Raw genomic sequence first — 22,006 nt, 5'->3', positions numbered from 1 at the left:
CACTATATTTAACTTGTAACGATAACTCCTTCATAACAATTTCTTTCTCTGGTCCTTTTGAGTATCATTATATAGGCTTTTCACTGTAGTATGTTTAATTATATATCAATTGTATGAAACATAAGTTTCATTAGAATTTATACATATAAAGAAAGGGCACAAAGAAATAAAAATAGGTTTTACATCAACTTAATTCAAAGTGTGCTGCTGATAAAGATCTGAACATTGGTAGTGTTACAACAGTTTTGCTTCTAAAATTCTTATTTTTCTTATTTAATTAAGGCTTAAATTTATTTGAATTTTTTATGATAATTATTATCATCTCAGCCACCTCATTGGGCATTTTGCCTGTTGTGGCGTTGTATTTGTATTTAAATAACTATTAATCATCATCAACTGTTATTCTGCATGTTAGTTATCAACACATAGAAGATAATTATGTATGATGAAAACGATAAAAGCCTTGTGTAATGTGTATTGATGTATATACAAGGTTTTACAGTGTTTACCATGGTATTTGGTTTTTACCTGTAAAAAGCAGGGTTGGGTTTTGGGATGACAAGCATCAAAAACTGATGTAAACTACTGTCAAATCTGTCAAAAACCTAAATGAATGCTTTTTCATAATGTTTTGAACATAATAGGTATGTAAAACTTACTGATGAAAAACTTACTTTTTTGTGTATTACAATGTTTTATTTTTAAACATTAATTTATTACAATAATTAAAACAAAATATTAATTATACTTTGAAATTTTGAATTTTTCAACATAAAAGTATAGAACATATAAAATATAGTTTTGTGGTTCATTTTTATCTAAGCTATTGATTACCTGTGTTTAATTTGCTAAGGGGAATAGAGCTGCTTATTCAAAATATATATGATAGGGGCATCACAGAGTTAGGTTTTAGACTTCAGAAACTATAGATCAGCATTAAAACAGTAAAAACTTATTGTCAATGTTGTCAAGTAGTTTTTTAACCTGATAGATGTGCTAAATGAAAAGACACTTACTTTTATGTAGATTAAAAGGTTTTATATTCCGAATTATAATTACTGAGAATCTATTTTGATGTTTTAAATTTTCTGATCTGCCTAAAATTTTATTCCATCTAAAAGTTCTCACACAGAATCTGTTAATACACTGATTAAACTCATTTATTTTCATCTAAAAATTTCTTAGAGCTCAGGCTGTATAAATTCAGAGTTTTAAAGAGTATTTTCAACCAAAGCAGAGCCAACAGGACTTGATACTCAAAGCATTTGTTTTGCACGTTTAAATACAGCTTCAATTAGAAAGCCATTGCATTATAAATGCTAGTAAATATAACATATAGTGCAGAAGTAAGAATAACTAACTTTGACTAAGGATAAATTACAGGAGTTTCTTAAGCTTCATGTACAAGCTAGCATTGCCAAATTAATTGACATTTTGGTTCTACAATTTAGTATTTTGATCGTTAGATGCACAATAAAAGTATTTCTGTGATTATCTAACAATAACTTAATAATAAACAGAAATCAAACATTACATATATGATGTCCCCAAATCAGAATGTTTTATATTGTTCTGCAATGAAGCCTTTGCTGACTGGAAATGTTCTACAACAAAAATTCTCATAATCAAGTTTTCTACATTTTCTTAAAATTCTTCCAGATTGTTCTGCTGATTATTCTGCGACATATGTCGCAAATTTCAGCATATTCTGCTTTGACGTATGATGTAATAAACTTTTTTAAACACTTATCTGTTGTAAAAAGAGTACAGCAGATGGTTTATATCAAAGCACATATAAAAGTAGTTGAAGAAATTTTAGCAGGTCAAGAATCATCTTGAATCAAAGAATGTCAAATCATTCCATAGTTTTCCCTTCAGTGTTTATGCTATGCTTTATTCAAATTGTATATTTTATAAGAAAAAAAACCAAACATATTTTGTGCAATATTCTGTAGAGAGTAGAAAATTATTTTAGAATCATATTAAATATTTATTCTTTGTATAACAGTCACTTTAAATATTGTCAAAAACCTGCCAACCCTGGTAAAAACCCACTCCTGGCTATATGTAGACCTTATTTTGTTAGAGTGATGCTTTTTATGTTATACTGATGCTGCTATCAGGTTTTTTTTCCAAATGGAAGTGGCAAATTCGAAGATAATGTCACTCTCTGCTCTACCTTCATAAGAAATGGCAAATACCCAAATTTTCATGTTATGTAAGTAGTCCTATAAATGTTGGGGGGTTTGCTTCAAACCCAATATTTCATAGGGCAGTGGTTCTCAAACTTTTGTCTTCTGCAGCTTTTCCGGAATGGTCTATCAATGAACCTCTTCATGAGGGCCCTCCCCCCCCGAAATGTGAGAATATGATTGAAAAAAGGGAAAAAGATGTCAATTCTATTGTTCTATCACTTTGGTCCCCCCATGAAATTTCTGGCTACTGGCCTGTCATTAATGCTCGAAATTTTTTTTAAATTAGCATAGTATAAGACTATTCTTTTCCAATATTTTAGTTCTCTACAAAAATATTTTCAATTTTTCATTTTCTTGGGGGGGGGGGCTTTGCCTTTGGTGAAAATCTGGGGTTGGAACTCGCGATTGCGATTGCACAAGTGGTAATCGACTGCTTAGAAAATTAGAAAATATGATTAGAAAGAAACCTTAGAAACCTTAGAAAATATGATTTTCTAAGGTTTTCTGATTTTGAGTCTGCTATTCCTTTGAAAAAGGCTCTGGTTGCCAAGACAATCACGCAAACCTACAACACAAATAAGTATACATTAAATCCATGCATTACCGATTTGGAGAATAGATGCAGACCTGCATCTAGGGGGGAGAGCAGACAGGTTTAGTGGCCCCCAGGCTCTGGACTAGAGGCGGTGCCGAATTCACCCTTTATAACTCCTCCTCCTACATTATGCAGGGTGCTAAAATGTGTTTGCCCCGTTTGAGAAAGTATTTAGTTGCGGCTCTAAATAGATTGCACCACCTACTGAACACAAAACATGCTAAATGCTGGGCACACAAACACACAAGTTTTACCAACACAAATCTGACATACCTCCAATATTCAAGTGGGAAAATATGTGGCAGTTAAATGGTGACAGATGAGAGCGATGAACCATCAGAGAGATAAAATAAAATCATTCTATACCAGGAAATCGCTTCAAAAGGATTTGTATGAAATCCTTGCTCGTATGAATAGAGAATCGGAAGATAAGTGTCTGAGAGAGTATGTACTGAATTTTTTTAAAGAAATGAAAAATCAATCGGAAGGGAATTAATAAATCAATCTGTTAGTAAATATATAAATGTGTGTTTCTCTAACTTTTAATTACAGTGGATCCTGCTTATAACGTTTTTCAAAACACTGTCATAAAAAAGTTGTAAGCAGGAAAACACTTCAGACAGGAAATCTTAATAAGAATTGCTTAAAGTTAGGACCATGAAAATCAGTTGTACTAAGTGGAGAAATGGTCTGAATGGGAATGTTATAAGCGTGATCAACTGTATATTTGGTTTAGATTTGTTATATGTGCTACATTTACATGTGTTAAATTCTCATTATTGGGCTTCTTTGCAAGCTTTTCCTACTAGTAGACAATGAAAGTAAATGAACCTTTGGATAGAACCTGTTCTTAGAGATGAATTATTTGATTCACAGATACCTCCTTCTCTTATCCAGAACATGACCTGCTGCTCTGTCTCAACGAAGAGATATAAGCAGGTGATCATAGACCTGGGGCATGCTGGAAAAAAAATTCATAGAGATACCAGAGTGAATTATGGGGAAGAGGGGGCATACTTTTTTCAAGATAATTTTTTTCGAGAGGGATCCACTTCCACTCAAAAGGGATCCAGATTTTTTGAATACCCTGGGTCCCGGGACCCAGATAAATTAAAGTACAGCAGCATCTCTGATATATATATATGAAGATGGGGGAGGAGCTTGAATCAATGAATTGAATACAATTTTATGATTATTACCCTCTCTAGATGGGTGGGGTGATTGAAATAATAAGTTCTGTGAAATTCTCCCAATCACGTTTGAAGCAAAGTAAAAAAAGTATACATGCACTCCAACATATAAGCAAAAAAGAGAAAAAAAATTATTTTCTGTCCACTGTGTTTTATGAGGTTTGTTCAAAAAGTATCCTACCATAATCTTTTGTGCATGAAGCTTTTGTGTGTGCAGGTGGGGTTTGGTGCACATATGTAGGAAATCCTAGTGCGCAAAATGCTCAAATTTTTTCCCACCTGCAGAAGCTGCCAGTCACAGGCAGACAGTCAAGGAAGTGTATATGAGCACTGTCGCATTTTGACAGAATAGCCGGAAAAACCTGAACAACACTACTGCATTAATTGCGATTGATCTGTAAATTGTGATGCAGAACCTCGTGGTAGTACTTTTTTATGATAGTTGTGCCACTCAGTGCATACTCATGGTGAACCAGGCCACTGAAGCCAAAAGGGACTGTCAGCATATCTTTGATATTGCATCTCCTGAAGACCAAATCATCCTTCAAAATGGACTGAACGGATTCAATGCTAATGCTCACCTTGTTTTCAAGTTCCCTAATTATGATTCGATGATCCTGCATCAACAGGGTCTTCACATGGTCAATAACAACCTCATTTATGGATATTGAGGGTCTACCAGAACATGCTTCATTTTCCATTGATATGCAGCTAATTTTGAAGTGCTCCTTTATCAGTATGGTACCCATTTCTTCATCTCCGAAAGTCTGTTGAGTTTTGCGGATTGTTTCGGTTTGGGAATCACCAAGCTTCGCTTAAAATTCAATGCAGTAGCATTGTGTTCAAGCTTTTCCTGCTATTTTGTCAAAAACAAAAATACAATGATTCACTTAAATTTCCTCATTAATTGGCGGTCTCCTTGCAACTGGCAGCTTCTGGAGACAGGTTAAAATTCAAACATGTGCATTAGGATCACTTACATACATTCATCAAACCATTCCTCTAGCTTTATTAGTTTATTCAAGAAAAATTATAGTCCGATACTTTTTGAACAAATCATGTTTATGCTCTTTGATTCAGTTTTTTTACTTTTCTCCTTCAAGTACTGGAAATACCTGTAGAGAGATCAATGGCAGCAGCGAAATAACATTAGTGCAAAATTTGATGCCAGAAATTCTTGAACAGTATGTATTGTAATATTGATGGAGACTTCATAAAAAAGCCAGCATAAAATTAGAAAAAAGTACTCTTTAGTACTGTTGATGCTAAGATACTCGTGTGCAGCTGGTTCAAGGTGCCTGCCTTTGTAGTTCATGTCTTGACAAAAAACCAAGATGAGCCCCATGCAATATAATTTTTCTTACAATGGTTGTTTTATGACAGCTTTTGATCTTTTTTTTCCAGGCCGCCAAGTGTGCTATCAAACTAGAACTAGTGAATGATAATTATACAGAACTCAAAGGGGAAATAGCTGGACCCCCAGATACTCCATATGAATTTGGAAATTTCATCTTAGAAATCAAAGTACCAGAGACATACCCTTTTAACCCTCCAAAGGTAATTTTAGTTATTTTCAAATATTTATATCATTGATTTTCCATGCTTGGAATTTGGAAAGCTGCCAACTTTCCAAATTTAGCCTGGCAATGCCAGATTTTACGACATCCATAGAGGGTTTCTGGCTTATGAATTTATATTGCCGGTTTTAAATCGTCGTCAACTTGAAAAGAATAAAAACTTAAAAAAAGGGAAGAAAAGAAATATATAGTAAAACCCATTGATACGTCTTTACTCAAGTTATGGCATCTTAAGCCGAGTGATGACTTAAATAATGACCAAGTCCCATCAGTTTCAATGTTATAAATTAGAAAATATTTAAAATATTATTATAAATTTAAAATATTATTATAAATCTAAAATATTATTATAAATTTAAAATATTATTATAAATTTAAAATATTATTATAAATTTAAAATAATATACCATTTACCAAAGTATGAATTAAAACTACATTAATAAAATTTATAGAGGATAAAAGAAAATTTTTCGAATTTTTTAAGCATTTAGTATTGAATTTACTGTATTATGGGTAAATACACTGGTAAACTTACAAATATCAGTATTTTTCAATTTACACTAACCAGAGCAAATAGTTAGCATTTCATTTCTCTACTGCACAATTTAATACACACTGATTTTATATGTACATGGCATATTTAATTTTTAGTGATGAATTTATTATTAGTGGTTTGTTCATGGCACACAAATATGAAGTAATCTCAAGAAACACAGAGGCAAATTTTGAATTGAGTGGTTCCCAGGCAGGGCAAAACCAACATTTAGGGAACCTTCTCAACTGGGGAAAAAATGTCTGATTTGTCAACGAAGATATTTTGTTTAAGTTTGAAGCCCCAAATTAATGTTGGCCTGTGCACGAATCAAGTCCAGCTTGAACAGTCTCTAACGCTTCAAGAACATCTGTCTTTTTAGTCAGACTTTCTAAATGAACTTCCTCACTGTCACTATCTTTATTAGAGCTTTTCCATTTTGGTATACAAGGCTTTTATGGTCACTTTCGAACATATAGCAGTGTTATCAAGATTTTTCTTCAAAGGAAACCATAGAGAAATCATCTCTCTGAAAGTTTTCCATACTGGCAAGCTAACCAAAATTAGAGACGAGTAACCGAAGGTTTAATAACATTGTTATCTATGGAAGCCAGACGAGAGACCACCAAACAAAAATGAGGACTTAACTGGAGGGACGATTCATTAGGGTGATGACTTACAGACGTTTTACTGTATTAAGTTTACTGTTTTTATCTTTAGAAAGTGACCCTCCCCACCCCCCATCCACATTACATGAAAATACAGATTGTGATAAATCGCAGAAGCCAAAATAAGAATGCCACATTGACAAAAACAATGAAAAAACCCAGTAAAGCAGAGATGGCATTGACCCACTATAGCGCGGATATATACCCGGATATAAACCCACTATATACCCGGAATTTCGGAAGAGGACGCATAAAAATTTGGTTCACGCATCCTATGAGACTATTATTTCCTAGTTCCAAGAAGAAAAAAAAAGAAACCTCTCCAACTTCTTTTCTTACCACTTGCGTGAATTGCGGGACCTTGAAAACCAGTTTTACTACTTTGAAGTACAGAAGAGAAGCATTTTACTGTATTGTATTGATATAATCTGCAGGTTGTTGAAGAATTAGATAACAAGGCATATCCAGTTGCGTCCCTGAATGAGGTGCTGTCTAACGAATTTCTCAAGTTCAGAGTGTTTTTTCCTTCGAGTTACATACTGGAAATAACAGTACTCTCGTGGCTATCTACCGGCATTCCAAGACAGTGTCTATACACCGTAAATTTGCCTCTTTATCCTACAATATTGGGAATGCACATTTTTTTTAAATCAAAAAATTGGAACGCCTGTTCAAATTGTAAAACTTTCCAGAGATCATGGAAAAAAAACCGAATCTGTAAAAACTTGACCTTGAATATTCACAGTTGTGTCATCTAGCTGCTTTGTAGTATTCACCTTTTCACATCACGAAATTCACGGGTGTGTATGCAGAATTGGCTTTTGGAGGGGCACAAGGATCTAATTCTTCACAGAAAGTTTGAGTCACTAACACTCAAAAAACAATTTTTAATTAACATTGTATAAACTAAATTATTTTATTCCAATATTTTAATTCTCTACAAATTTTTTTTTAATTTTTCATCTTAGAGGGGGAAGGGAAGAGGCCCCTTATAGCCTACCCCCTAAATAAATTTTGCTTTTGGTGAAAATCCAGGTTTGGAACTCGTGATTGTGCAATGGTAATAGGCTAAAAATTTGATTTTCTAAGGGTTTCAAATTTTGAGGTGGCTATTCCTTTGAAAAAAACTTCTGGTTGTGTGCAAGGACGATCACACTGACCAACAACATAAATATGTATACATTAAATTTCAAATGCACGCATTACCAGTTTAGAGGATAGATGCAGGGCCGCAACTGGGAGGAGGGTTCTAGTGTTTCGGACTCTGGACTAGAGGGGGGCACCCAATTCACCCTTTATAACTGCTTCTTCTACATAACATGGGTGTGCCAAAATGTGTGTTTGCCCCGTAAGAAAGTATCTAGTTGTGGTGCTAGATACCACAACTGAACCTACTGAACACAAAACATGCCAAATGCTGGGCACACACACATAAGCACATTTGTTAAGTTTTTCCAACACATATCTGACATAGCTCCCATATTCAGGTGTGAAAATATGTGGCAGTTAAATGGCAACAGATCAGAGTGGTGGACCAGCATAAAATGAAAATAAAATAATTTTACCAGGAAAACCAAAGTATAAATAGGGAATCAGAAGATAAATTTCTGAGAGAGAGAGAATATAATTTGCTTTAAATTTGATCAGAAGATATTGAAAGTGCTAAGATTTTTTTAACGAAATATAAAATGAATCAGAAGGGAATTTATAGATTGATTTATTAGTAAATATATAAATGTGTGCCTCAAACTGTTAATTAAAGTGGATTCTGCTTATAATGTTTTAAAAAAAACCGTCATAAAAACATTGTAACCACAGGAAAACACTTTAAACTGGGAAATCTTAATGAGAATTACTTATTGTTAGGACCATGAAAATAAGTTGTACTAAATGGAAAACATTCTAAATGGGAGAACGTTATAAGCGGGATCAACTGTATATTTGTTTTAGATTTATTACATGCGTGAAATTCCATACATTAAATTCTCAGTGCTAATGAGCTTCTTTGCAAGCTTTTCCTACTAGTAGACAATGAAAGTAAATGAACCCTTGCATAGAACATGTTTTTAGAAATGAATTTTACTTGATTCACAGATACTTTCTTCTCCTACCCAGAACTTGACCCACCACTCAGTCTCAACGAAGAAATATAAGCAGGTGATCAAAGACCTGGGGCATACTGGAAGAAAATTCATGGAGATACAAGTGATTTATGGGGGAAAGGCATAATTTTCTTCAAGATAAATTTTTTTTTGAGAGGAACCAGCTTTCATTCAAAAAGGAGCCAGATTTTTCAAATAACCTGGGTCCCTGGACAATTAGAGTTCAGCGGCATCTCTGATATATATATATATACAGTGAAATTTTCTTGTATAATGAATGATACTCAAAAGACCGGAGAAACAAATAATTATAAATGGAATATATATATTTAAATACAGTAAAAAGTGCAGTGATTTGAGAGTATCCCCAAAAGCAGAATATACCGAAATCTGCGGCGTACATAGCAAAACAATCTGGAAGAATTTTAAGAAAACTGTAAAAAATACTGTTATGGAAATTTTTACTGCAGAACATTTCAAGTCAACCAAGGACTCATTGCAGAACATTGCAAAACATTCTGCTTTGGGGGAGAATAATATAATTATATGAGCAATTATATCATTATATACCATATCTGTGATATATATATAGGCCAGGGATTTACAAATTGGAAAAAAAAAATTGGCTCCAGCCAAATTTTAGGAGCCAAACATTTTTTTTAGAAAAATGGTCTGAAATAATCGGCCAAATTAGTGAAATTTGCAAGTGTAGATTATGGGTGGACTTTATCAGTGTAACAAAATTTGAAAGTGCAGATTATGTTCAGGAAACTATGGTACTCATATGTAATGCATTATCATATTATTTAGGTTAGATTTGTTACCAAAATATGGCATCCAAATATCAGTTCAGCAACAGGGGCGATATGTCTTGACATATTGAAAGATCAGTGGTGAGTATAAATATGCAGATCTCTGTATTCGAATTTATATAACTTATTATGTATCATAGCTATAGCTGGAAGTTTAGGCATTAAAAATGAGACCAGCACTAGAAAAGGTATTTATAATTAATGGAAGAAAGGAAAAATAACTAAAAGCTCATATATTGAGTATCCGAACACATGCTAAAAATTGGTTGCTTTACTCTGCTGTTTCAATTACAGCTCAAAATAATTGTAATATTTTAAAAATTAAATTGATTTCATTCCAAAAGTAAAGTTTGTGATCCCATAGGATTAGCTGATTCCAGGGCCAGCATTACCATATGTGGAGTCCATGGAAAAAATTATTCTCTAGCTCTTTGAGTTATGAATGATTTTCGATTAGGCCTATTTTTTGCATTATTTAGAAAATTCGTCATAATTTTTGTAGCTAACATAGCTACTTTTAATTTAAAAAAAAAAAAAATTTCCATTCATATTTCCATATTTAATGCTCATACTTCAAGGGCAGGGTTTAGTGTGGCTGCACCTGTCTCACACACCCCTTGAGGGCGTCTCTGGTCAGTTCAATAGAACACTAAAATAACATGCCATGGTTGCTTGCAATGTATTTGTGGTGAAAAAAAGCCCCCCCCCCCCCAAGTCCAGAGCCTTCTCAACTCTGGCAAGGCCTGTGTGAGCTAAAACTTCAACTGATGACCTCTTGGGGTCATCTATTGTTCAGCTATGCATATACAATACATTCCAGTGCATGAGCAAGATCTGTTTCACACTTACTTCAAATTTTTCTCAGCTTCTCTCATACATGGGCATGGTTCATTTGGAATAAAAACATTCACGTCCAACACTATTCGGCCTAAGCAAAGTTAATGTAGGACAACACCAAGTTTTTCTTTCTCAGGCACTTGTACCTATTCGAGTTTAAATTGGACTGGAAGGATGGGGAAGGGGACAAGAGAGTTAGCCCTCTCCCCCCCCCCCCAAAAAAAAAAGATCATATTTTGAAGTTCTCCATGCTCAAAATATCCAAATGCTATGGTCTCTGAAATTCACAAGCAAACTTAAAATAATGTTGAAATAGATATTTATAGCAGGAAAAATTTTAAACTATTTTTGCAAAAAAGTTTGAAAATAAGCATTTATAGCATTTTGCCTAAACTTCCAGGTTCTAATTAATAACTCATTACAGTCAAACATCTGTATGTAGATACCAGATTAACTGGTCAAGTCAGTGTTTTCCAAAGTGGGCAGTATCACCTCATGAAGGTTGATAATGGTTATAGATTACAATATATAGCGGTATTTTTCAACCTGTGGTTGGCGACCCCAGAGATGCATGAGTATTGCAGGGAGTTTTTCTCCAATAGGGTTGCTACTAAATGGAATAGCTTACCCCTGGAGGTAGTAAATTGTAATACAATTGACACATTTAAAAAAGAAATATGATAAACATGTTGTGGGGTAAATCGAGAAGCTATCCATACTTAGAATAAGACAACCATAAGTATTCTTTATGGGCATTGTATAATATTTTATCATGTATATATTGTTTATAATTTTTGTGATTGTGTTTTTAATTGGGTTGCTGTATTTTAAAATATGTGACATCCATATTTGTTATGGACATCTTTTTCTCAGCCACCTTGTTGAGCATTTTGCCTGTTGTGGCGTTATATTTATTTGTAAATATAATTTGTAAGGCCCCTTTACACGTACGCTTTTGCGCTCGCGATAGATGTAAACAACTTCAGAACCGCCTTCAAGAGTGTGTGTGTAAAGGCGAAAAAAGCGTGCGGTTAGGAGTGCGTGCAGGAACTGGTCATTCCAGCGTTCAATCGCAAATTCAAAATCATACTTCTAAACGCAAACCCACCCTACGGGCAAAAACGGAGCGAATCCCTCGGCTCCTGCGTCATCTTCCTTCATTATCGTTCTAAAAAAAGATGTATACAATGTAGATAATTTTTTTCAGCGATAATATTTATTGCAATTTTTTTTCCAGAGTCTATTTGACGATTTTTCTTCCTTTTTCCAAAGAATTGTTTTTTTTTAAAGAAATTATAAATTAGTTTTTCAAATGCCGTAATTACATTTATTAGGTTATTGTAATAATTTTCGAACTTTGATTTGGTTCCTTTATCTACAAACATTATTATATCAGATTTATAGATATGTTAAATTATAAATTACTATTATTATTTTGATAACTTCGCAAGCTTTTATTTACCCTCAGGGTGTGGGAAAAATTTAAAATAGTTTAACTATGGGCTCTTAACCACGAGTTCTATTTTTTCTTTTTAAAGAAAATAATTGCTTTTTTTATAGAAAATAAATATTTTAAGAAAGATCAGTTTCAAAATTTGAAATTAACCATAGAAGTATGTACATAAATCCATAATTAATGCAAAATAATGCGAGAATTGATGAAAGAAATTATTCCAAAATTAATAAAAATCCAGAAGTGAAAAAAGAAATAATTTCAGAATAGATAAAAAGCCTTTCAATAATTTGGGGCCCCTTTTTGATTTGGCACTCGTTCCATTTCCGTTCACTCACCCGTTAAGACGCCTCTCACTGGCTACAGAAATTTAAAAAAAAAAAAAACATTTTATTATTTAAAAATTTATTCAATAAGCATATTTAAATAGAATATTTGAAATAGATCTGGGGAACACATAGTTGATGTTTTTAAGTCGCTGCTAAAAAGGTTAAGAACATCTGATTTAAATTTAACAGTATGAATTTGACTTCAACACATTAGAAAAAAACTTTAAAAGGGATATAGGGTTGTGGAAAAAACTTCCATTATCTGAATGTCTGAAGGTTAACAATGATACTGTTTAAAAAGAAGCACCCTATTCACTAGATCCAGCCAACTCTGCATTCATAGCAGGTGTTCAGTGGACATGTGCTGTATTTTTTCATGATAAGATCACAAAAGATGTCCAAGGTCAAGTGATGTTCAAAATATCAAGTAAAAGGGATGTTTCATGTTATAAGATTAGACACACAACGGAATGTTTTACACGGGTAAGAATATGTGTATTTAGAGTTTTAAAAATTTGAAAAAAATTATGCTTCAATTTATTTGTTATTTTTTGTATTGTTATTATGCTCAACAACATTAAACTGAAATGATTTTTTGAGGATATGAATACAACCAAGAGAAATTTATCAAGAATTTCTTAAAAATATCTGAAATAAAGCCCTACAAAATAACACCAAAATTTCAAAAAAAGTGCAGTGAAACCTCGATATAACGATACTCAGTGGACCAAGAAAAATATATTGTTGTAGAGGGATTATCGTTATATCGGGAAGCAGCGGTTTAACATTAGAATATAGACACTTCCAAAAAAGATTTGAAGATATATCGTTGTAGAAGGATTCATCGTTAATATCGAGAATCGTTGTAGAAGGATTTATCGTTATATCGAGAATCGTTGTAGCGAGGTTTCAATGTAATAATTTTGTAATGCTTTTTATCTATTTTTCTGGCTGGTAATATTAAAAAACACATCGGCTGCACACTGAGTCAATAATTGTGTGTGTGAGATGGAAGAAAAAAATCTGATTTTTTCTTGTTTCGGTAAAATTATAATATTAAGTATATAAACAATTAAATTCAGAAAATGTAGTTAAGAGCTAATTACAGCAATTAAAGTCAAATGACAAATGAAAGTCGAATCAAATAAAAATTCGAAATTAACGATCACAGAAATTTTATTTCTGAATTTCTTATCACTTGCATATAAAAAATTACTATAAATTTGTAACAGTAATTTCAAAAAATAATTATTGAAATTATTTTTAAAAACGAATAATCCACGTAGTAATAATAAGCTTTTGAAATCTATATTTTTTTCGAGCAAACGTCAGCCGACTTCGATCTTCCAACAGGGAAAAAACTTTGGCCAGGAACGTGGAGTTTTGTGCTTCCCCGAAAGTCAGTGCCACGCAAAAGCGTATGAATTTCGCCACACGCTTCCCTTTACACGCACAATTCTGAGCGGGGCCTTCTATCGTGCAGGAGAGAGAGCGCGCAAGAATGTGTCTCTTTTTAACAACGCGCTCTTGAACGCACGTTCCTAACCGCCCTCCAATCTTTCGCGCAAGAACGTCCCGCTCCGGGCGTGCGGGGAAGATTGTGCGTGTAAAGGGGCCTTTAGTAAGAGGGTCTGTGGGATCATTTTCATTTACTTCCATTGCAGTGAGTGACGCATTTTCTACTGTGAAATTCAATTTATTCATTTCTTTGTGGTATGAAATTATATATAAAAAAAATAAAAACAAACAAGGAAAAACATTTTTTGCATTTTATGAGAGGGTGGCGTTGAAATAGATTCTGACACCATACGGGGTTTGTGACATCAAAAAGGCTAGAAGAAACACCTATGGGATTGTTCAGGAAGGAGGGGGAGATAAATTGAGGAATCATGGGTTAAGGGGCCTAATTTCCTCTAAACCTATCCCATACACATTACAAAAGAAAAATTTGACAATTACAAAATTTTAAAGAAAATAAAATATTTCGGTGCAGGTTGTCTATAAGTTGGCATGTTCTGAGTTGTCTACAGCCTTAATTATTTATCAGAAAGTCACAAGGCTTTAAAGAAGGGACAGGAAACAAAGTGATTAATCAGGGTCCAGAGCACAGTTTTCCAACCTTTTTTTGTCTCCCCCCCCCCCCCCCCCACTCAGAAATTTTTTTCAAACAACATAGGATCCTATGTTGTACCCATAGCTTCTACTGCCCCCTGGAACTTTCCATCACCCCTAACAGGGCATTAACGCGTACATTGGGAATCACTGGTCCAGAGCAACCTGGAAAGTCAGAGAAAATGTTAATATTTGGCAAAAGTCGGGAAAAATGTTAATATTTGGCAAAGGTCGGGAAAAATGTAAAATATTTGATAAAAGTGAGGGAAAAATATGAAATAGGAATTGACCAAAACATTTGGAAGTTAAGGATTTGGGATTATATTCCTTATCTTCTGCAAAAGCAGTATAATCACAGTTATTTTGCCCTGGTTACCCAAAGTACAGTGAAACCTGTATAAAACAGAATGTAAACAGACTGAAATTATTTTTTGTTTTAGGCAGGTTTCCAGTTTATAAAGGTGCACACAAAAATATTGCAATGATATTTTAACACAATGATTATTTCTATCGTGTTGTGAAACTTAAATTTTGAAAATATCACCCTAAATATTATAAACCATAGTTTCCCAAACTTTTTATTCCATAGCCCTTTCTTCAGAAATTTCTTTCTTCCCCCCCCCCAACTCAAGTGAACCCATAGGATACTATGTTAAATCCGTAGCTTCTATCCCCCCCCCCTCAAACCATTCCATTGCCCACGGAGGGGGGGGGGGGAATATTTCCCACTTTAGGAAAAAACTGCTATAAACCAACAAGTATTAATCCCAATAGCAGCAATCCTGCGGTATCTTGTCAAACTTGATCTGCTTTATTTCAGTCACCCCGAAATATCTTGAGTTCTTAACTTTCTTAATCTTTTATTTCCAATATGGCAGTTATAATGCAGATCAGGAAAATTTTAAAAACTGCTTAAAAGGTTAAACAGAGACTTGCATATTATGATTTTTTTTTTCATTTCTCAAATTACTATACATTTGAAATTTCATATTTAATTTGCTAATTGTTGAAATTTAATAAAAATTTTCCTAAATAGCAATGGAATGCTCTTTTTTAAAAGTGAAATATTTTTTAATATTTAAAATATAGAATTGGGAAATTGCATACCTTTTTAAAAATAGTCACAATGAGATCAAGAAGCAACAACGTTTGTGAAAGAAAGATTCCACATTCCAAAGATTCCGTCTAACACTTAAATTTTGTTTTTTTTAAGCTTCTGTGACCTACATTTGGTTTTAAATCCAAGACGTATTTCTTGCGGCAGGTGGCCATCTCTACACAAAATGAAACATTAAAACATGGTATTGTTGAAATTATGAATCCCTCCCCATTCCTCTCCCAAACTAGTTTAAATGGAAATTATCAACATTTTTTTAAGAAACAGGAGTGTTCTAACAAATGTCATCATTTTTATAATAAACTAGCTATGATACCCGGCGCTGCCCAGGTTTTCTTCTATGAGGCTTTTTGGATCACGTGATATCTTCCTCTTTCTTAAAGGGACATACAAACCATGTCTAAGGTAACCAATATGAAGACTTCCTGCGCAACTCATGAAAGAAACAAATCTAGATTTAAAGAAATGTAGAAATGAATGAATTAAAAGACATAAACTATTATACATATGGTAACAGGATTAGAAAAGTGACAAACCATTGTAAAGGCATATATACGTCTGAAACGCATTGCTAGGGAACCACGGTAACCAAAGTAAACGTTCGGAAAGTAATTGTTGAGGCCCAAAAACCATTGTTGCCCCACAGTTTTTTTGCCCAGCTCTGACGGAATTTTAAAGTAGCCTATCATTCAAGTTGGGTCTCATTTGGTATACATGCAAAATTTGGGGACGATCGATCTAAAATTGTAGATTTGTATAGAGAACACACACACAGACAGAAAATGAATTTTATATACGGGGTGATCAGCGAATAAGCCCTTATTTCAAAATTAAGTATCTCTACAACAAAGATCAATAGAATTATGCGGTAAATGGTACGTTTATTAGCAAAACTGTAAGAATGTTGTACAGAAATTTCGAAAATTTAGTTTCTTTTTTTAATTTTTTAAAATTTAGAAAAAAAAACAAAACTGGAGATTTTGGGGTTCCGAAAATTCTCATTTGTGTGAAGAGAAACCACTGCATTCGCCTAAAGTTACTGCATGGGCTGCGGTATGCGCCAGAGGCATTATCGGACCCTTCTTTGTGCGAGAAACGATTACTATTGAACGTTACGTTAAAATTTTGGAACAATTTGTCAGCACACATGGCGCATACCACAGCCCATGCAGTAACTTTAGGCGAATGCAGTGGTTTCTCTTCACACAAATGAGGATATTCAGAACCCCAAAATCTTCAGTTTTGTTTTTTATTTCTAAATTTTAAAAAATTAAAAAAGAAACTAAATTTTCGAAATTTCTGTACAACACTCTTACAGTTTTACTAATAAACGCACCGTTTACCGCATAATTCTATTGATCTTTGTTGTAGAGATATTTAATTTTGAAATAAGGGCTTATTCGCTGATCACCCTGTATATAGATGAAGTGCTAAACAGGCTTTTACTAGATAATAGTTCTGCTTCCATCCAAACCCATTCCCTTAAGGTCCGTTTTACACGAGGCAAGCGCTTTAGTGGGCAACTTAATTTTAACTTACCGATTTTTCTTGAAACTGTCCACACGATGAATGGCAAGTAGGCGCTCATTGGATAATTTTTACGGAGGTGAGCGCAGTTAGCGCATCCGCGCTTCAGTCTACTCAAATCCACGGAGAGAGACAGACGCACAACGCGCGGGAGTATAATAGTAATAATTTTTTATTTATCTGGCATTCAGAGAGGTGCTTTTTTTAAAGCTCATAGCTTTCGTAATGATGGATGAAGATGATCAGGTAGAACTTAAGAATACTGTGATCAGAGCCACATTATATGATATTTTTTTTGAAGAATATAAATTTATTCACTTAAATAAATTTATTCAATAAAAAAGGGGAAACTTTTTTCTCACTTGCACGAGAGCAACACACTGAGCAAGAAGTAGGTCACGCAAGGGAAACAGTTCGCTTGTCCCCTTTTTTCGCCTCTGCACCCACGTAAGGGGGGCGAGAGATGACGAGAGGGAAAAAAGAATACACAACATATTATAAACTTATGTAAGTCATCGAGAAGAAATATAAGATTTCTCTATTTCTCGTCCAAGTTGTAAATATCAATTATATGATATTTTAATCGAAGTTGAAGAGGAGATAAATTATGAATTATGTAAGGCGAAAATACGGGAGAAGATTCTTGGCATTCGTAGGAAGTTCTAAGGGTTAAAAATTAAATAATAAAAATTCATTAAACAAAAATTATTTCCAAATTTTCGAAATCATTATTATTTTTTAATTTAATCTATAGAGATGACATCTTTATGTTAAATATTTGATCATGTATTTTTACAACAGATGGCAGCAAATTCGTTCTGGACGAGAGAAATATTCGAAACCCCCCTCCAGTTTTTAATATATAAATCCTCCCCACCCGATATATATTTTTGAATCTTCAATTTTTTTCCACTCCTGATATCACGTCGACAGAATATTCCATAGCTTTTTCCAACATCGAATAATTTTTAGCTTGTTTGTTAAGGTAATTTTCATTTCTATAGTTCAACAAACATTCATGGCGAAGATATTTTTCAACAAACTTGAAGGTTGTGTCCTCTGGCCACTTCACCATACAATATTTCCGCGGAATTCTAGCGAAACTTCAGGAGACGACGGAGTATGAACAGGTTCATGCTTGAGATCAAAATAAACCCCTCGGTGAGAGAGCAAAAAGACCCCTCCAGCCCAGCAGGTCACACCCACTGGCGCATGCGCATAGGTCTACTTAACCGGAAAACATAGAACCGTTCTTATCTGACTTACCAACTAAATCACTTCTGCACTTGCGCACTTGTCAACTAAAGCCGCGTAAACGGCCCTTATCGTCTGCATACATTGTATCGTACTTGGCAACTAAAAATTAAGTTACCAACTAAAGCGCTTGCCTCGTGTAAACGGGCCTTTACTTCCAGAACCAGTTCAGATACAATAGTAAGCATTCATCATTTTTCCAAGAAGTAAAAGAGTTCCCTAACAAATAAGGGGATCAATCAGTACGACTAACTTTTTCTTATTTGAAGGACAAAACTTTTCTTTCTAAGGACAAAAACCAACAATTCTTTCAGTTTCAGCAAGGTTTTTTTTTTTAAATCCAAAAATAGACTGAGAGAATATGCCTTCCATGTTGGACAGTTTTTGTCTTAAAGCTTAAAGAGATTTCCCATGATTGAAAAAGCATTAATTATCTAAAAGACTATTTCTCTGTTCCATTCAAGACAGGTTTTTGTCTCATGCCGTGTCTGTCTTAAACTGGTTTCACTGTACGTTGCATAAACAAGAAATGTTTCATGCATTTCATTTTACTCACAAATGAGCATCTAGTATTCTGCATTTCTTCTTTTGTACAAAATGTTGAGTACCTCCTTGTAACGGAGAGGAGAAGATTATGAAGGTAAAAAATAACTTCTGAATGTGAAGTTTTTAATATGTTGATCAAACAAATGCAGGAAATTTTATTCTAAAAAATGAATGTGAAAATTTTGCAAAGTGAGATCAGATGAAATTGACATCAACTAGTTTTCTAGACCTTGGCAAATTAGCGTGAAAATATCATGTGTTGTCTCTAATAGTGACGCTGAAAGTTAAAAATGAAAAAGTTAGAGATTTGTAATTATTCCCTGTACCATATTTAAAACACAAACCATTTACGATCTCATTCAGACTTGTGTTCCTTGGAGAAAAAAAACTAAGACTACATGCATATATATTTTTAAGAGGGAAAGTTATAAAAATTGTCTGTTTACTCAAATTATTGTGTACAATCATAACGTGAGCAGTTTATATATTTTTATACATTTTATGCACCATTACACATTTATATATGCTTATTTCTTGGTACTGTATTTCCCCCTGCATGCTGAAAAAAAGTAAGGTAGACTAGCATACTAGATAAACTTTTATTTTCTAGCAGGCCTGGGACATTTGAGTTAGAGATTCAACAGAATGTTAGAGAAACAATTTTTAAATATCTGGACTTAAGAATGGACTGGTTAGAAGCTTGTCTGTTCTCTGCATCTTGGGTCCTTTCTGTTTCACGAACTGTGTGTTCATATATTTTGAGCTTTATTTAATCTTGTTTTTTCAAATATGTCACGTATACTAAACATGTGTGTGCATAAAATTTTGGTAACATTCACAAGTTTAAATGAGGCTGAGTAACATACAAAAGGGAAAATTAGAAATTTTGCATGGAATTTGAATAGACATGGGTTATTTATTCAATTTTATAATTCACTTGACTCTTATTTCAGGGCAGCAGCCATGACTTTGCGCACTGTGCTTCTTTCACTTCAAGCTTTATTGGCTGCAGCTGAACCTGATGATCCGCAAGATGCTGTGGTTGCTAAACAATTCAAAGAAGATCCAGATATGTACAGGTTGACTGCTAAATATTGGACTCATGTATATGCAGGTGGTATGTCAAAAATTCAAATTTATTTTTGCAATAACATATTCTTTCTGCTTAGTTTAAAACTTATTTCTAAAAAAAGGTCTAAACAATACTGTGAATCTCCTTTCAAATATTTATTTTTAGACCACTATTTTTTCCGAAAATGTATTGAATATAAACCGATTCAAGTTACATGGAAAAAAAATTGTATTCACTTTCTAAAACAAAAAATGATTGTCAACCATTGCATAAATGGGGGATTGAAGATTGCTTACGACATCAACCACCCGTTTTTGAAGATATAAAATATTCTAAGCTGCTGATGAAGTTTTGCTGACGTTTGCTGGTGGGGGGTCAAAAATGGCTAAAAATCTGCTGACGCAATACCTGAATGGCCTTAATCAGTTTTAGTGATTAACACAATGAGCTGTGACACTGATAATACATCAAATATTGTTCATATTGATGCAATGTTTCTTAAACATTGAACACTTGCATCTCCATTGCCACAGTCATCATATACTAGTCCCACACTTATGACAATAAAATTTTTATAAGTCAGGTTAGCTCTCATTCTTTCTAGTTACTAAGTAGGAACACGTCAATGTTCTTGTATCTGTCCTTTATAGAGTTTAATTTTTTATCCTTCTGGAAACGAACTCTTTGAGAATTAAAAGATATGTTCTTTTTTTTTTAAATTTGAGTAGTATGGTGTCGTGCTTCTCCCATTTTATAATTTTTTGTGTTATGTAGTCTATTAGTAGTTATGTAATAAAAATGTATCTAGTATATGTACGAGTGGGAAGGTGGTGTTTTATTTCCTCTTCAAACAAAAATGTTTAGCGCATTTCAAAAGTAAGGGTTGATTGTTTATAAAATGATATAAGTAAAAGAAAAAAGATTTATTAATGTCAGTTATTTGTTATGATGTATATAGAGGTTTAGAGTGCATTTGACTTCTTAATTGTATGGGATCACTCATTTTCTTTCTTGCGCATATCCTTACCATTCTCCAGTCACCTTTCCTATAATTAATAATAGGGCCGGTCTGATTAATCGGGTCGATTAATCGATCAATTGTTAATCGCAATTAAAAATTTCAGTTGATTTAATTGACTCAATTCAATTATAATTTTTATTAAAAGTTTGTGAATCAACTTGATTTGTTTGAAAAATGGGAAAACCGATTAGTTGTTTTACACATTACATTCTTATACATAACATTTTGTATAAGTGGCCATATTAAAAATATTTGAATCAATATTTTGATAAAAAATTTTGACAAGTCAATGCAACGAAAACTGATTTCAATTTCAAATTGACTTTGAAGACATGACCAAACTTTATCGCCTCCACTGTGAGCAGTACTTTTTCATATTCTTGGAAGCATCAGTTTCTCTTCTTTTATGTATCACTTGAAAGCAATTTCAGCAGTCATTTGAGAGCAGTGCAAGCAACAGTATTCTTATTCAGTCATTAAATTTAAAATCGAAAATTCCGAGTCGAGTTGGGCCAGGTTAAAAATAAACTATCGGTGTCAAAGCCGGTTTTATTCACAGCAAGTAAGTATGTACAAATAATAAACATCAGTCAGTCTATATATACAGTCAGTAATCCGTCCACTTGGCACTACGAACAAAACAACTAATTAAAACAGGTTCACTCGGCACCGTATTAAAAAATAAAGATAGCGTCTGCATCAGAGAGAAGGAAAAAAAGGAAAGAAAAAAATACTTTATAGCTCGACACGAGCGGAAAAACATGTGTGATCGTGGTAAAAAAAAATCTGCATTTCTGCCTAACAACTGCCCTCCCTCACGTGATCACACAAAATAAAAAAAGTTCATAATCATAATATATCTTTTTTTTTTATTTTTCAACATCAAATTCAACAATTTTCAATGCAAAATCGTATCGAAAAAAGTATTGATATATAAAGAAAAACTTCACACACAGAAATTTGAATGATCGTTCTCTTAAACATAATATTTAAACTTTCATGAAAATTTTATCAACAAATTTTTTTAATCCATATTTACACAAAGATTTTGTAAAAACATTGGCTAG

The 22,006-nt window shown here is 33.4% G+C and overlaps 1 protein-coding gene across 1 annotated transcript in view; it reads left to right on the top strand.

The window, feature by feature from the left end:
* Nucleotides 1–22,006, top strand: part of Ubc4 (ubiquitin conjugating enzyme 4) — a 58,314-nt gene that overhangs the window by 24,653 nt on the left and 11,655 nt on the right. Inside the window, exons 2-4 of the mRNA XM_089249224.1 lie at nt 5,385–5,537; nt 9,670–9,752; nt 19,800–19,963. Of these exons, the coding sequence (XP_089105350.1) occupies nt 5,385–5,537; nt 9,670–9,752; nt 19,800–19,963 (400 nt within the window). The remainder of the gene's footprint in view (nt 1–5,384; nt 5,538–9,669; nt 9,753–19,799; nt 19,964–22,006) is intronic.

This window comes from Pholcus phalangioides, unplaced genomic scaffold, assembly GCF_987345545.1.
Source record: "Pholcus phalangioides strain wild (caught in Gottingen) unplaced genomic scaffold, Ppha-v1.0 ptg000022l_1, whole genome shotgun sequence".
Taxonomy (NCBI): Eukaryota; Metazoa; Arthropoda; class Arachnida; order Araneae; family Pholcidae; genus Pholcus; species Pholcus phalangioides.
Note: the sequence above shows the minus strand (reverse complement) of the source record. Positions and strands in the feature narration are given on the sequence as shown.